The sequence below is a fragment of the Acipenser ruthenus genome, chromosome 50 (genome assembly GCF_902713425.1).
Source record: "Acipenser ruthenus chromosome 50, fAciRut3.2 maternal haplotype, whole genome shotgun sequence".
Lineage (NCBI taxonomy): Eukaryota > Metazoa > Chordata > Actinopteri > Acipenseriformes > Acipenseridae > Acipenser > Acipenser ruthenus.
Window position 1 is genome coordinate 1,523,341 of NC_081238.1, and position 16,367 is coordinate 1,539,707.

General features: G+C 38.0%; 1 protein-coding gene across 2 annotated transcripts; it reads left to right on the top strand.

Annotated features, from left to right (window-relative positions):
• Nucleotides 1–1,927: 1,927 nt before the first annotated feature.
• On the top strand, nucleotides 1,928–15,695 carry LOC117404454 (cornifelin homolog A-like). Of its 2 annotated transcripts, none has more exons than XM_059015465.1 (4): nucleotides 1,928–2,046; nucleotides 12,283–12,404; nucleotides 13,137–13,273; nucleotides 14,371–15,695. In XM_059015465.1, the coding sequence occupies exons 2-4, from the start codon at nucleotides 12,290–12,292 to the stop codon at nucleotides 14,488–14,490; spliced, it is 372 nt and encodes a 123-aa protein (XP_058871448.1). In that variant the 5' UTR covers nucleotides 1,928–2,046; nucleotides 12,283–12,289; the 3' UTR covers nucleotides 14,491–15,695. The 2 variants fall into 2 exon arrangements, with proteins under 2 accessions (XP_058871448.1, XP_058871447.1); XM_059015464.1 differs by lacking the exon at nucleotides 1,928–2,046 and adding an exon at nucleotides 8,842–8,999.
• Nucleotides 15,696–16,367: the final 672 nt, after the last annotated feature.

Below are 16,367 nucleotides of genomic sequence, written 5' to 3' on the forward strand. Positions count from 1 at the left end.
GGACATGGATTGGATGATTTAAATATATTAATGAAATGCATGTACTATAATCATTTGTAATGTTTAATAGTTTTTAGTTTGTATTTGTAATATTTAATAGTTTTAGTTTATAACCGTTGCTGTAAGAATGCTCTCCCTGTATGACCCTTTAACTGGAGCAGGGACTGCCTGACACTTTAACTCAGTCAGCCCTAAACCGTCTCTTATCAAGATGGGCATAGCTCCAGAATAGGGTGCTGGAATTTCTACTGAAACTTTCTAGCCTGAATAACAGAATAATGCTATGTTACTAAATACATGTTAACATGCTTATTCTAAATGGTATAGATTGTTGTGGTAACATATAATCATAGGTAGTGATAATTATTGTTAGTATGAAATACTATGAACAATTTCTATGTATAAGATCATATGATTCACTTTGCTTAATATGATAGTATACCTGAAGCTCTTTTCTACCAAGATGAGCATAGTTAAATACTGAGTCCTAATTCAATGAAAAGAATTACTGTGTGCTTGCATTCAAGAATTATAACTTCTGAATATAAAGGGAAAAGGAGTTAGGAGTATTTTTAAGGAAAAAGAAAAACAGAAAAGGATTAAAAGACCTCGCTTTAAGTAGGTTTCTGCTTGTAATTCAGTTTTAAAATAAGTAGGTGAGTAAGAACAACCTAGAGTAAAAGCAGACTCTAACTTAAGAAAAATAAGCATTGTCAGAAGATACACCACAAATAGAGAGCAGAAAAATTGAATAAAATCCTATTGTAATATTGCTGATATACTGCTGCTAGCAGAAAGTAATAAGGTTAGCAGCCATACGCTATAAGAAGTAACGTACTAGTTTGACTCTGAAGTTAAAAGATGCAGCATAAAGAAAAGTTGTGGTAAACATACAAAATAAAAGGATTGAATAAATAATGAAGAATAAAAAGCAGGAGGTTTTAGAAGAATAAACTATGTGACCTGTCTTCTTGAACTCTCTATCAGCCTGCCCTTGGAGAGATTAATATTAGCTGCTGAAAGGCTTCTTTGGTGGGAGGAAGCCGGAATTTTCTTATCGGAAAGATTATAGTATCAGGGGCCTGACTGCACATGTGGGGAGTTAGAATGGATGGTCTTAACACCTAAAATAACTAGTCGAAGGGCAAAGGAGGCATACGAGATATAGGTGTAAGGAGATTTATAGAAACATCCATCACTACCAAACTTGGCAAGGGAAGAGATGTCTTTAACAAACTGGATTTAGCCAGTATGAATATAGCTGAAACATACAGGGTCATCTGAGTGTCAATTGAGTTCAGGCAATTGGGGCCCATAGGAGAAAAAGGCATTACAACTTCACAGCTCAGTAAAATAGTTGGGTTTTTCATAAGGAGAAAACTCTATACTAAAAAAGATATAGAATAAAAGTTCCCTATAATACCGGCTAAACATACACCAGTAAGGAAAGAAGGAAACTAATTTGAGTGAGATGACATGAAGGAATATATTTTTGAAAGCCAAGTTCATGTAATCAATTATAACCATTATAAACTATAAACTGCTATATTATGATATAAACTGTTGGTGTTGCATATATTTAAAAACACCACTTTTCTTATATTGGTGTTGCATATATTTAAAAACACCACTTCTTTTTATAATACACACATATTAAGTAGTGAATCAAAACAGCAAGGATTTTGTGAACTCTGCTTTACCTAAATTCTTTAGATAAAGGAGGGGGCAAGGATGAGTGGATGAGATCATGGGCCAGTGTTGATTTATTGGTATATGACTCCGAGTGGGTCTGAAGAGTTGGTTGAATTCCTTATAGATTACTGTTCGCTAAGAGATAAGGACTGTCCATGGGGATTGATGATTGGAACTAATTGGGGCCTCTCATTGCTCGCAATGGGACAAAAATTGTATAAAAACCCTGGGCTGATCACACTGAGACCACCACAACCAAGACTCAGCTTTGCAGAGCCACGTGGTCCATCCTTTGCAGATCTCCACAGAACAGTCCTTCTCTTTTGTTCACGCTACTCTTCCTTATAATAGGAGGTAAGCATATTAATGGTAATATTGTATCTTGCATTTATTGGTTATATTGCTATGAGGTTTTGAAACTATGTTTTAGTATTGAGAGTGTTATATTGAATGTGCTGAAACATAGCAGTGGGTGCTTGTAGGCTTTGTGCTTAGCCAGCCTGAGGGCTGCACTGAATACATATAATTGTATTATGTTATTGAAATACTAAATGCTGAAGCTTGTAATAAACTTAGGATTGCTAATTATTGTTACATGTTTTCGGGTCTTGGTAGTATGCGCAAACTACTAAACCAATATTAAAGGCATTTTAATAAAACGAAGGAGCGCTGATGTTGCTCTGATTCGTAAAACTTTGAATAAATGAGTCTGAGTGATTTTCTTGATTAAATGAAAAGGTTTTAAGGACACACCGCTCGTCCAGTGCTCGAACATAAACCAGTAGGAGTTTTAAACATCTCTGTCCTCCTTAACGTCTCCCCTGAGTTAAGAGTGTGTGCAGAGCAAATAATATAATAAAAGAGAACGTGAAAAGTGAAAACGTGACAGTGCCTAACCCATGGGACAGAAGGGGCACGTGCCAAATGCGGGTGGATTTGGTCTGGTGCGGGTAACTGCATTTCACATACTAACCCGACCCGTTTTATTGCTGTTTTTATGTATTTATTTATGTTGGTGCCCAAGGATGCAGGGAGTGGCAGTGCTGGCAGTGTGGACGCACTCACAACTTTCCTCTTGTCATGAGACTGGTTGAAAGCGTTGCCAGATCATGATGAAAAAAAGAAAAACCTCTGTACAAGTTCGAAAAAAAAACCCAGATTTGAACCGAACTCCTCCAGATTTCTATTTTCACAACATTGATATGAAATGATGGAAAGGGGCTATATTGAGCATTCCTACTGGTAATTTTGAATACATAAAGTTTAGTAATATGCAAATTATCCAAATACTGTGATTGGCTGTAAAACGTGTTACTTTTAGTGAATACTGGTGTTTGAGAATTATATACAAATTTAGTAAAACATGAATAGACAATAAAAACATCAAAAGTAAAACCTGAAAAGAAAACCGCAACTAATTTATTGTTAAGATCATGACCGGAATTACATGAGGCAATAGCATCAATAAATGCATTCGTATTGCAATAAAACTACCCACATTTCCAAATGTTTTAAATTTAGTAAAATATCAAGAACATAATAATCATAGTTCAAACAAACATTTTAATTCAAATATAGCAGATTCACATTTATAAAGACTACGGTGTCTGCAACTAGACATTGTCAATACTTTGATTTCGCCTTTGAAAGCCTCCTCAGCTTCAAAGGCTGAGTATTTCTGCTTATATGGTAGAGCCATTGTGAACGCTTCCTTCTCTAAGCGCTTTACAGCAAATAGAGTTTTATGTACGGTGGCCCTGAAGTGCAAAACACAAATACAAACCGAAAAACACACACACACACACACACACACAAAAATGCAAAAAACACAAATAAAAATATATAAAAAAAACACAGATTCAAATCAAAAAACAAAAATACAAATCAAAACTACACAAAAACAAATCGAAAAACACAATGCAAAAAAACAAAATTAAAAAAAAAAACAACACACACAAATCAAAATCCCAGCATCAAAACTAGTGTCTGAACTACTGCAAAGCACGTGGATTATATTAAAGAATGTCTGGAAATAGTATCATTAAAACAAACAAACAAAAAAAAAACTGTATGTATATATTTATTTATTTTTATAGGAGAAAAAAAGGGGATCAATGCCACGGGTCTGTGTGGGGAAGAAGATAACCAAATTAGCTCATCAGTCCGAACCCCATTACAAGACCACCGCTCAACAGCTTTGGGGTAATTTGGAGGAATACATAATGTAGCGATCCGTGTATCGTGTTTGTTTTCTGTATTCCCCCTTGTTTCCACTGTCCGTCCTGTTAATACCCCCGTATTGTGTCCCCTCCCCACCCCCTGTATTACCTGTAGTTGCGGGTTCGCTCTGTCCCTGTGACTATGCGAGCTATCCTGCACGCATGGTGCGCTCTGGCCCGTCATTGGCTGTTGGTTGTGTTTGCCCATTGGTCATAGTGTGCGGCTGGGGACCAATGGGATAGCTGTTCGCGCCGGCACTAAATTAGCATAAAGGGGTGGGGCTAAATTATAAAAGGGGGCGTGGCACACTCCTTGTGGTCGTTTCAAAGCAAGCAGCTAGAGCAGAGAGATATACTAAATAAAGCGTTGAACCTAAAAGCAGCGTGTTGTCTCCTTCTGTTCTGCCTACTGCGTGAAACGCTGCAATAACAATGAAGAGCAGGCACTTTCCTGGATGCTAAGGCCACAAGCATTCAATTTTGTTGTGAACGAACCTGCTGTTCAGCAACTAAAAAAAAGAGAGCCATCATAGCTTATTTGCAGCATCACCGCCATAGAGAGAGACCAGAAACAATAGTGTATGCTGGGGAAAGACTGAGCGCTCAAAGAAAGAGGCCCTGCTAATGCAGTTGTAACAATTGACTTCCACTGTGTTTGGAGAACCATCGGCATCGCGTATCGTTACCTCATATAGCACTGGAGCATTTCAGTGCAATTCAGAATTGTTTTAAATGTGAAATAGACTGAAAATAATGTGTAGTATTTCTAACTATGATTAACCTACAGATTAGACTGTACGTTACTGTTGATCTGATGCAAGCCAAGTTAGATGAAAGGGGGAGATAACAGTACCGCGACTCTTAAAAGGAAGAAAATGCCTTGAAAACATTCATGTCACATGTGCTACAGAGGGAAAACGCAATATTGGACGTTTTTGAAAAATTAATATTTCAAGCATTTATAAACGTGCGTTGAATGTTCATGTTCTATTTGTAATAGTTATATTACTATGAGTAGAATTGATTTAAGGGTGTTTAACTGTATAGTTTTTGAATAAAAGAAACATCTTTAAAACAGCCATGCCTCATCATTTGTTATTACATTTCAAGATGGTGTGTATAGCTATAGTAATATCTGCAACGGCTGGTCTGGGAAACCTGAACTGGTGTCCTTATTTATTTTTTATATATTTTTTTGAGTGACACATTGCCAGGGAGGGCTATTGAAGAACGTTTTTTAAAATTAGCCTAAATTTGAGTAATCTGGTGGATTCTGGGAGCCAGTTACAATAAGTGTGGGTTCAATGTACTGATACATTTAAGACCTGTCCCTTTCCTGCCTCTTACCCTGTAATTAACCCAATGGTGTAACACTACTCGTTTTACTAAAGTCATCCCTGTTCACCTTATAGTACCCAGATTAACTTTTAAAAATTTATAACAATTATATAAACCTGTTTAACTCAGAATAAGTATAGAAATGAATATATACACCACAATGTATGTGTTTATCTTTGAAAGATCAGAAAGTGAAAAAGGCGAGTCAATTTATGTTTTTTTTTAAAAGAAAACAAAAACGATTGGACAAAAGACACACGAACATACTTCCATAATTTCCAGTAACAAACAGAGAAGTAATTGTTTGCTGTTGGTGGAATGTCCCTACATTATGAAAGTCTGTCTATTTTCTACATAAAATGAAAAGGCTCAAATTATCAATTAAAAAAAAAAGATTAAACTTACCTAGATATGCAAGTATTTATACATTATACTAACTTTTTTTTAAGATTAATTAATTAATTAATTAATTAAATTGATTTGTTAATCATGCGCCGACTTCACCGTCTTCAGCTGCTTGCGAGTCTCTGAGGTAACTAAACGCAAGCTCGAGGAGGGTTGAAGCCCGGCATTTGCGCGCCAGAACAGCAAGCTCGCGCATGAAAACACAACAGCAGTCTTTCTGTGCGCGTGTTATTATTAAAGCATTAAAAATCGTTCAGACTCTCTCAACCAATCAAAACACTGGATTAACCAAGATTCCTACCGCCCACACGAGGTGCAGTACGGGGGGGGGGGGAGGGGTTGAGAACTGGTGTTCAATCGACACCACTAACACCAGAGGAGCCGCCAGTGATATCTTATCGATTATTAAATTATAGGTGTTTTACTGGATGCAGATTTATTTGGAGAATGCTTTACTGTATAATTTTGGAGAAAAATAGGTATAAATGCGCTATGTCGTCACACCGTCATCCCTGGTCCTATGAGCCACAACCCAGCAGGTTTTACCGGTAACCTGTAACCATTAATTTCTAAAGACTTGCAACAGTTTTATTTTGACTAGTTAAGCAGGTAATTTGTTCAATTAAATAATTAAGAGATCATTTTGAGCTGACCCCTCCTGATTTAAATCAGATTAAATTGCTAAATTGATCAACAATTTATATTCTTCAGAAATTGATGGCGTAGGCCTACTTATAAAAAAAAAAAAACGCTGTCTTGTGGATCTCCAGGATTAGGGTTTTTCACCCCTGCAATAAGGGGAATATATTAAAATGAGTTCCCTCACTGCTTATGAAACTATATGTGTTTTACTACCAGTAGAGTTCAATTGATGGTGCTCTGCTGAATAGTTTTCTATAAAAACGTCTTTCAAACAGAAATGTCACATCATGTGTCTCAAAGGGGAAAATGCAATACGGGGTGTCTCAGAAAATGCGCACCTCAAACATATTTAAAAGTGTGTCGACTGTTCTATTTGATTATTGAGTTGTACTTGTTTGTCACAAAGGGAAATACAAAATGGGCGGCTCACCAGGGGTGTAGTGCCGGTGGGTCGCGGGGGAAATGTTTCTGTTCAAAACCTCAGTCTCATTCACTCTTAAGCGTCTGCAATAGGACAGCGAGACGAGTTGATTCTGGAGCAAACCATTCAATATATGAGAGTGAGGGGGAGTGAGGGAGTGTTTGTACATAGGATTAATAATAATAATGACGGCGTTTTAATAGCGACCCCTCCCTTATAAATATAGCACTACACCACTGGTGCTCACATTACTTCACTCTCAGGGTATATCTGTGTGTCACACATACATTGTGACATTAATCTGGAGGCTTGTGATTAGCATCGCTAATTCTTTTTCTGCTACCCTGTACATACCATTCATTTGCGTCATACTGATAAACTCTGTCTTTGAACCTCCAGAGAAGTTTCTGACAAACTTGTTTCTGAACCGGAAAGGCAAGGATAGCGTGCGCTTACACAATAAAAAACCAAGATGACGTCACAATGAAACCCGATTGAAAGAAAAGCAAATACTTTTTTATTTATTTTTAGCATTGTGATGAAATTCCATTGTAATAATAATAATAGCAGCAGCAATTGAACACGTCACCTGTACATTACCTAATCCATTGCTTTGATTGGCAAGTCTACTATCACCGCATTTTAAAGTGCTAAATTGTGAAAAAAAAAGTCTCCAATAGATACAACACATATATAAGAACATAAGAAAATGTACCAGCTGGTCCGGTTCCTCTTCGCTGAATCATCTCAGAATTTATCAAGCTGAGCCTTAAAGACCCGTGATTCGGTATCAACAGCATGGCGTTTAGCTGTTATCCACAGGGTACATGGATGCTGAATCTGTCTTTAATTTTTAAAGAAGACACTCTGGAAATATGAACATAAGAACATTCACGAACGAGAGTCCATTCATAAGAACATAAGAACATTCACGAACGAGACGTTGTCCATTCATAAGAACATTCACAAACGAGAGGAGGCCATTCGGCACATTCTAAGCTCGTCCAGTTAGCAGCTGTTTGACCTCAAAACTCTGTCAAGTCGGGTCTTAAGGGATCCTAATAATTCTGTATCCACAACATCACCCCTCTCTGTGTGAAGAAGTGTTTACGCCCTTGTCTTAACTTAAGGCAATCGCCACTTCATTTCCAACTCTGCCCGCTGATTCAGGTTTTTCGTACTGTTCTTAAAGTACTGTATTGTTTCAGATCTGTGTCATTTTAAACCCTCGATCGTGTCCCCTCTAATTCTACTTTGTCCACTAGCTTCCCCGCACTACTGTGGTAAACACGATCCCACTATAATATTATCAGGGATTTATGACCGAACCCTACCTGCTGCCTGTGACTCTTTGGACCCAATTTTTCTATAACGTTACTTGTATTTACATTCAGTTAAACCCTGTCCAGACCTCACATAGATATTTCTTTTTTTAACGCATTTAGTAAGTATTTTGAAGGGAGGGGTTATGTTACTGACGCACAGATAGATAAATTGACAACAGAACTGGCAGAAGGCACAGGTGTCTTTGTCCATCCATCAACAGTCCAAAGCACCTTTGACCATTGTTCCACAGTCCAGTTTCTGTGTTCTTGCGCATATTTTAGCCTTTTAGTCTTGTTCGCCTTTCTTAACAGAGGTATTCTTACTGCAACACATCCTTCAAGTCCTGATTTCAAGAGTGACCTTCATACTGTTAATGGATGGACGACACCTGTGCCTTCTGCCAGTCCTGTTGTCAATTCAACGCTTGTCTTCTTTCTATTCAAGTATTGCTCGTCCTGGTTAGACAGCTTTTTGGGTTTGTCAATTACAGATGATGTTTCTCTGTGCTTGTTGATTATGCTTCGGATACCACACCTTGAAAATCGAGTGATGCAAGCTATTTCACTCAATGTTTTTCCTTCTTTATGCGAGTCAAGGTTGTTAGAATAGTGAAAACACTAGTGGAGGCTTCGAGGAAATCGCTGATCCTCATAATAAATCAGAAAAATGCAACATGTCTAAGACTTTTGCACAGCAGTGTGTGTAAAAGTTCCGTGGATTTTTACAATAGCATAATGTACAGTGGAACACCAGCAGGGGTCAGCGAAAGGGATAATTTAATCTCGTATTTCACTTTCAACGCCTCCAGTTTTTACATGCTGGCGAGAAGAGGGTGTGTAAAACTCGCTTTTCAACTTTTTCGTGGACGTTGACGTGCAGACACGGTCTCTTTCTGTTCAGTCATACTGCAAACACAGGAAAAGATCAAGCAAACGCAAACAGCAGAAAAAGCCAAGGTAAGGACTTCTCATTTTCTTATACCATTTTAAAAGCAGTGTACATGTAGTTTTCTTTCATATTGGACACATAATAATAATAATAATAATAATAATAATAATAATAATAATAATAATAATAATAATAATAATAATAATAATAATAATGTGTGATTTTGTGTGTTTCTATTTGCATTTATATTAGCCTTTAGAAAAATAAACAGACTACAGGCTGAGGCATATTTGATATCATTATTGCGAGGTGTGGGGGAATATAAATACTTTTAAACAAATATTATATCAATATTATCATAGCGAAGCGTTAACAAACTTTACAAAAATATATTTCTGAGTAGCTTACTCAAGTGAAACGTTTTAAAGGTAAACCTCTCGTTTTATTTTTAAATTTCTTCACCACAGATAAAATTATAACTGCGTTATAATTAACATTAACAGACAGTCGCCTACTTTTCAGTTGCGAAAATGCATACCTGTCAATATTGAGTTTTCAAAATACGGGAGCTGAAATCAAACCTTTGACAACCCGCGATAATCGCCCTTAACAAAACTGTATTTAATAGCGTTTTCTTTTTATGAGTAGAAGAAATAAGATACTTACAAAAAAAAGAAAACGCTATTAAATACAGTTTTGTTAAGTGCGATTAGCGGCTGGTCAAAGTTTTGCTTGTTCCCAGCCTGAGGGCTATGTGAACTTGCCTCGCGCATTGAATGCATGCCTGCCACAGGACGTCCCTGGGTCCTAATCTCTGCTCTGCACAGACGGGGATTGCGGACATTAAAGATTTGCAGGCATAAGGGGGTTTAATAGTAGAATACGGGAGAAAATCTGTCCCGGGACATGTCTGGGAGAAGGGTCCAAAATTCGGGAGACTCCAGGTGAATACGGGATAGCTGACAGGTCTGGAAATGGGCTAATTTGGATTTAAAATTAACCCAAACATTTTTTAACATATGCAAATTTGAATCGGGGACCGGAAATGTTGTTTTTTTTTAAACTTTCACTAAGCCTTTCGTTGCTGTGTGTGTGTGTGTGTGCGTGTGCGTGCGTGCGTGCGTACGTGAATACTTTTGGAATATTAATATTAAAACCTGATTGTCAAGTCTGGGTTGTCCTTTTCTAAGTTTGTAATCTACATCGCACAGGTCTCGCAGTGAAATACTAGTTTACATAATGGAGAAAGTAAAAATGAAATGAATAACCTTCAATCACAGTGCGTCCTCTGTCCTGGGTTCTGACTTGTACTTAAAGGGGACTTGATTGAAGTCTTTAAAATGAGAAATTGAATAGATAAAGTTACCCCAAGACGCGACTTCGAGTTTAGCGCAGAGAGAACAGGAGGAAGCCGACCAGAGTTTAGATCAGAAGGTAGGAAGCACTTTTTTTACACAGAGTTCAAAATGCATGGAATAGCCTAGCGGGTGAAGTAATAGGATCTAAAACACTGAGAACATAAAAGAGACTCGATTCTGTGCTTTTAAATGCGTTCCCCTCATTAGGGGAGAATGGTGTGCTAACAAGGGATGAGCCTTGATGGGCTGAATGGCCTTTTCTCCTTCCCAAACGTTTCTTGTTCTTAAGGGCTAGGTATAGGGTTTGTCAACTCCTTTTAACATTTTAAAGACTTCAATCAAGTCTTTAATTCTTCTTATATATGTTCTCCATCTTCATAGCCCTGGGATTAGTCTGGTTGCTCTTCGCTGGACTCTCTCCAGGACCACAATGCCCCTTTTGGTGCCGTGGTGACCAGAATTGACTGTTTATCAGTTATTTCTGGACCAGATAAATCCTGAATTAACCATCTTTGTAATTCTGTCAGATGATTAGTAAAATGAACGCAGTCAAATGAGCTGCTGGAGGACTACACAGGTGCCTTTGTATTTTGCACACAGTTTATACTGTTGGTCTATTGTTTTAGACCAAGAAGAAGCCCTATTTGCAAATTCCCCTTGAAATTTTTATGAGTCAGCCCAGCTTTCAGTTGTTTAGATGCAAAAAATAATAATAGATTCATCTCATGACCAGGTAGATTTGAACGTGGCAGAAATCTGTTTATATCATTTTAAAAAAAAGAGGTGTGGTAAAGCACAGGGAAGCACTGTAAAGCACAGAGAGGTATGATAAAGCATAGGTAAGCATTGTAAAGCACAGAGAGGTATGATAAAGCATAGGTAAGCATTGTAAAGCACAGAGAGGTGTGGTAAAGCATAGGGAAGCATTGTAAAGCACAGAGAGGTGTGGTAAAGCATAGGGAAGCATTGTAAAGCACAGAGAGGTATGATAAAGCATAGGTAAGCATTGTAAAGCACAGAGAGGTGTGGTAAAGCATAGGGAAGCATTGTAAAGCACAGAGAGGTGTGGTAAAGCATAGGGAAGCATTGTAAAGCACAGAGAGGTATGGTAAAGCATAGGGAAGCATTGTAAAGCACAGAGAGGTCTGGTAAAGCATAGGGAAGCATTGTAAAGCACAGAGAGGTCTGGTAAAGCACAGGGAAGCATTGTAAAGCACAGAGAGGTCTGGTAAAGCATAGGGAAGCATTGTAAAGCACAGAGAGGTGTGGTAAACACAGGGAAGCATTGTAAAGTAATGTTTAGGGCTATGGACTCTTGACCGGAGGGTTGTGGGTTCAATCCCAGTTGGGGGACACTGCTGCTGTACTCTTGAGCAAGGTACTTTACCTAGATTTCTCCAGTAAAAACCCAACTGTATAAATGGTAATTGTATGTAAAAAATAAAGTGATATCTTGTAACAATTGTAAGTCACCCTGGATAAGGGCGTCTGCTAAGAAATAAAAAAATAATATATATTTATTATTCATATAAATTTATTATTTATATAATAAAGCATGGAGAGGTATGGTAAAGCAGATGTAAAAATATGGCAAACTATGGTAGATGCATATCTTAACCATGGGAAAAGCATGGAATGAAACGCGCACAATTACCACAGGAATCTTTTGTAAGGGAACGCTAAGCTTGCAGTTACTGTGTCTGGTTTGCTATTTCTGCTGCTGGCCAGCCTTGACCGCACTCCTGCACACTTTTATTGTATAGATGCGCAGGTATTTTTTTCCTCATATTCCAGCTAAAACTAACTACTATATGCATGCTCTAAGCTAACTGGCAGTTATAACCTTGGATGACATTACCCCATTCCTAAACACACATCATGCAGATCGCTGTTGTTTTGTCCCAGTTTGAAAACCTTTCTGTTTTCCTCGTACAATGTCCTGAAGTTATCTCTTAACTCACCAGGAAGGTGTTTCCTCTTTTTGCTTGTTTAGGGTCAGCATGGCAGCTCCTCGTGTGGTAATGACACAGCCCCAGCTAGTGACCGTGAATCAGGTGCAAATGTCAACTGACTGGAGCTCCAAAATGTGTGACTGTTGTGAAGATATGCAGATCTGTAAGTCAAAACCTCTTCCTTCACTGAGTCATTTCAAAATCACCTGGAAGAACTTTTTTTTTCCATTGGGGGAGGGGAGGGGGGGGGGGAGCTGACAATAAGTAAACTGACAATAATCTGTAAACTGACAAGTCAAGAAATCACATTTGACAGAGTTGTCCGATTTGAGTGATCTTAGTGTCTATGTGTATGTTTTTGACCATGCTGAAACTCATGCTGCTCTAAAAGCCTCCAATGTACCTGTGATATCTGATCAGGATGTGTTTATGTATTTTGACTAATCATTTAAATTGATTGTTCTGCAGCCTAGGGTTTGCAAATTAGTATCTAAATACAGTAACTTGTTTTGACTATATTTTCCATTAAGTACTTTTAACTGGTTCCAGTATGAAATACTACACTGGAAGAGAAGTATATTAAATAAAATATAAAGAAGAATGCAAAACAGTTGCTATAGTCAAAATGAGGTACTATATTTAGGTGCTAATCTGCAAGCCCTAGGCAACAAAACAATAGGTCAATACAACTGATGTGCGGAAATACATACACACATCCTGATCAGACACCACAGGTTCATTGTGTTCTGTATTTCAATATGTGGTTTGCTGTGTTCTGTATTTCAATGTGGGGTGTGCTGTGTTCTGTATTTCAACGTGGGGTTTGCTGTGTTCTGTATTTCAATGTGTGCTGTGTTCTGTATTTCAATGTGTGGTTTGCTGTGTTCTGTTCCAGGCTGCTGTGGGCTGTGGTGCCTCCCTTGTCTGGAGTGTCAGACTGCATCTGAGTTTGGGGAGTGCTGCTGCCTGCCTCTGCTCGGCCCCATCTCCCTGGCTATGAGGACTGGAGTGAGGGAGAGATACAGGATCCAGGTACCGTAGTGGTGACATGATGACCATGAAAGTGCAAGACTATCTGCAGGCCTGCGAACAGATTTCTTTAACGTAGTGTAGCGCAGTGAAAATGCATGTTCACTGAATCATAGAGTTCTTTCATAACTGCACGTTGATACCTACAGTATACAGTGACTGGGTGTGCATGGTGTGGAATTATTTAGTTTGCTGCAATACATTTTTTAACATTCATCTTTAAGGATAAGCTCTTGCACAGTTAATACACATTTCTACATTTTTAATGCACACAATCCTATGGTGACCTATTTTGTATGATTGTTCTGGGGCAGAACTGACCACTGAAACTATGAGTCTCAACCCACCAAAAACCACACGAACGAAACAGACCAGGGAGGTGCATTTTTAGATATTTGTTTGTTTGTTTGTGTCTCGTTCTCTCTTCTCCCCTCTCCTCAATACCGCTTGGAAACTCTACACACCCTCCAACCATGATTTATCCAACAAAACAAGACTAGACCTTTAATTGTGCCAGTTGGCCGCGTTTCAGGAGACATCTAGTGGTCAAAATTCGACATTGCAAATACTAATTCCCTTTATTCAAGTACAACTGAAGAGCAGCGTCTGAACTCGTATTTGAGTTTTACAATAAGAACCACTCACACTGATTGCAAAAACCATAAAAAGATAAAGATAGTTGTTATATTTTACTGTTATTTTAATCACAATCTTTCCCTTACAGAAACAAAAGGCATTCGCCACTTGTCTGCTTGACTCAGTCTCTTCTAGTTTCAATAACACTGATGAAGGCACTAGAGCCCAAACTCTGGTCTGCTTGACTCCAGTCTCTTCTAGTTTCAATAACACTGATGAAGGCACTGGAGCCCAAACGCTGGTCTGCTTGACTCCAGTCTCTTCTAGTTTCAATAACACTGATGAAGGCACTGGAGCCCAAACGCTGGTCTGCTTGACTCAGTCTCTTCTAGTTTCAATAACACTGATGAAGGCACTAGAGCCCAAACTCTGGTCTGCTTGACTCCAGTCTCTTCTAGTTTCAATAACACGGATGAAGGCACTAGCTGTTTGTGAGCTTGACCCTGTCTGTCTTCCCTTTCCAGGGCTCCATTCTGGATGACTGCTGCATGTTGTGCTGGTGCTACCCTTTGATATGGTGTCAGATGGCTCGAGAGATCAAGAAGCGCAAGGCTGGCAGTGTTATGCACGTCCAGATGGCTTAGTATAAGAGCCCAGGATCGGAGCAGGGGGAGAGGGCTGGGAGCCCTGCAGGAACCCCCTCAGCTTACAGCACAAGCAGATGCAGCAGCAGCTTTCTCATCGATTTTATATGGAAGTGTCTATATTCACTGCACCACCTAGCAGCAATATATATATATATATATATATATATATATATATATATATATATATATATATATATATATATATATATATATATATATGCATTTCTAAGTGATTCTAAATAATTGATCACCAAATAGGGTTGTATTGTGGAATTGCTTTTCACTTGAGCATTCTCTTGTAGTGTTTGGTGCACCGAATCTGTGCCCAGGATTATATGCAGTGGGAATTTGACAGGCTGGTTTCACAGATTTCACATCACGGATATACCAGCGCTGTCTGAGGTGCTGAAATCAAAATTGAGAGACAAGCTGTGTAAATTGACCTGTTCATTTTTAATTTGCTTCCAAATTACTTCCAAATTTGCTTCTGATTGGACCTGTGGATATGGCTATATCATTTCTTCTGCCACGTTAGAGTGGGGATAGACATACATTACATTTAAGTGGTCTTCAAAAGTTTACCTACCCTCTATTTGCAACAATGTTATTTCCCAATGTATTAAGTGTAACAAAAATGGTTTGATACACTATACTTACACAGCAATGATACCTCTTGTAAGTGTGTTGAACACTCATTCATCTTACAAAGTGGTAGTTACAAATCTGGTGAATTAACTGAGTTATGGCACAGGGTACAAATATTTATGAATCCAAACTCTATGAAAGTCAATGGAGTTAATTCATATTAGTACCCTTTGCCTTAACTTGGTTAATTCACAAGATTTTGAACTAGTACAGTGTATCACACTTAATACTTTGGGAAATAACGTTGTTGCATATATATAACTATAATCTTTATATAGCTTAATGTTGGAAGATTAAAATTGTTGCCAACTGATTTCAATCAAAGAATTTTAAACCATGTTAATGATTCGTTTAGATGGGAAATGTATAAATTAGAATTACTCTTTTGTAACGTTTCACTAATTAAATACAGATGTTTTGTATTACAGTATATAATTGAAAAATTGTGTTGTTTGGGTTTAAATATCACTGGGAAAGTGCAATTATCTTTAACACTAAGCACATGTTCGTTTTTACTTTTAACCTCAATAATTAATGAATAAAAAAATAACTGTCAATCATTTGGAGTGGTTCACTCAGAGTTCGGTCAAATCAGCCAGTGTCTGTATATTACATCTTAACACAGACCTGGAGAGTTCAACGAAACCCAAACAAGCTAATCCCAGTCAATCAAGCCATGAAGAGGCACCTGATCTGATTGAGATCAGTCGATTGAATGGGACGTTGTCAAGCAAAAATCATCCCATAGGAATGGGCCAGTAGCTCAGATGTCAGGACTGCCCAGTCCCTGACCACATTCCGGCGCCTCCTTAAGACTCACCTCTTCAAAGAGCACCTGTAGAACTCCTCTGTTTGTATCCTGGGACACTATCACCCTTCATGTAAATGTGCTTTATTTTGCTCTTATCTGCCCCCTATTTTACTGCATTTAATCCTGTACCTCAGCCAAGTGTTTAATCTGTAGTATTTTGTACTTAATCATATCCTGATGTAACTATCACTATTTAATAATATCCTGATGTAACTATCACTATTATCTGCTGTATTATTGAATTGTGGTTTGTCACACTTGTATTTAGCTTGAACAAAAGTTATTGTATTTCTTGCTCTTATTGTATTACTTGTATTGTAACACTTGAAATGTATTTGCTTACTATTGTAAGTCGCCCTGGATAAGGGCGTCTGCTAAGAAATAAATAATAATAATAATAATAATAATAATAATAATA

Bases quoted from the DNA above. Each gene is read 5' to 3' on its own strand.
- LOC117404454 (XM_059015465.1), top strand. From the start codon at position 12,290: ATGGCAGCTCCTCGTGTGGTAATGACACAGCCCCAGCTAGTGACCGTG. The intron at 12,405-13,136 runs GTAAGTCAAAAC...GTTCTGTTCCAG, and splicing joins TTGTGAAGATATGCAGATCT to GCTGCTGTGGGCTGTGGTGC. The intron at 13,274-14,370 runs GTACCGTAGTGG...TTCCCTTTCCAG, and splicing joins GGGAGAGATACAGGATCCAG to GGCTCCATTCTGGATGACTG.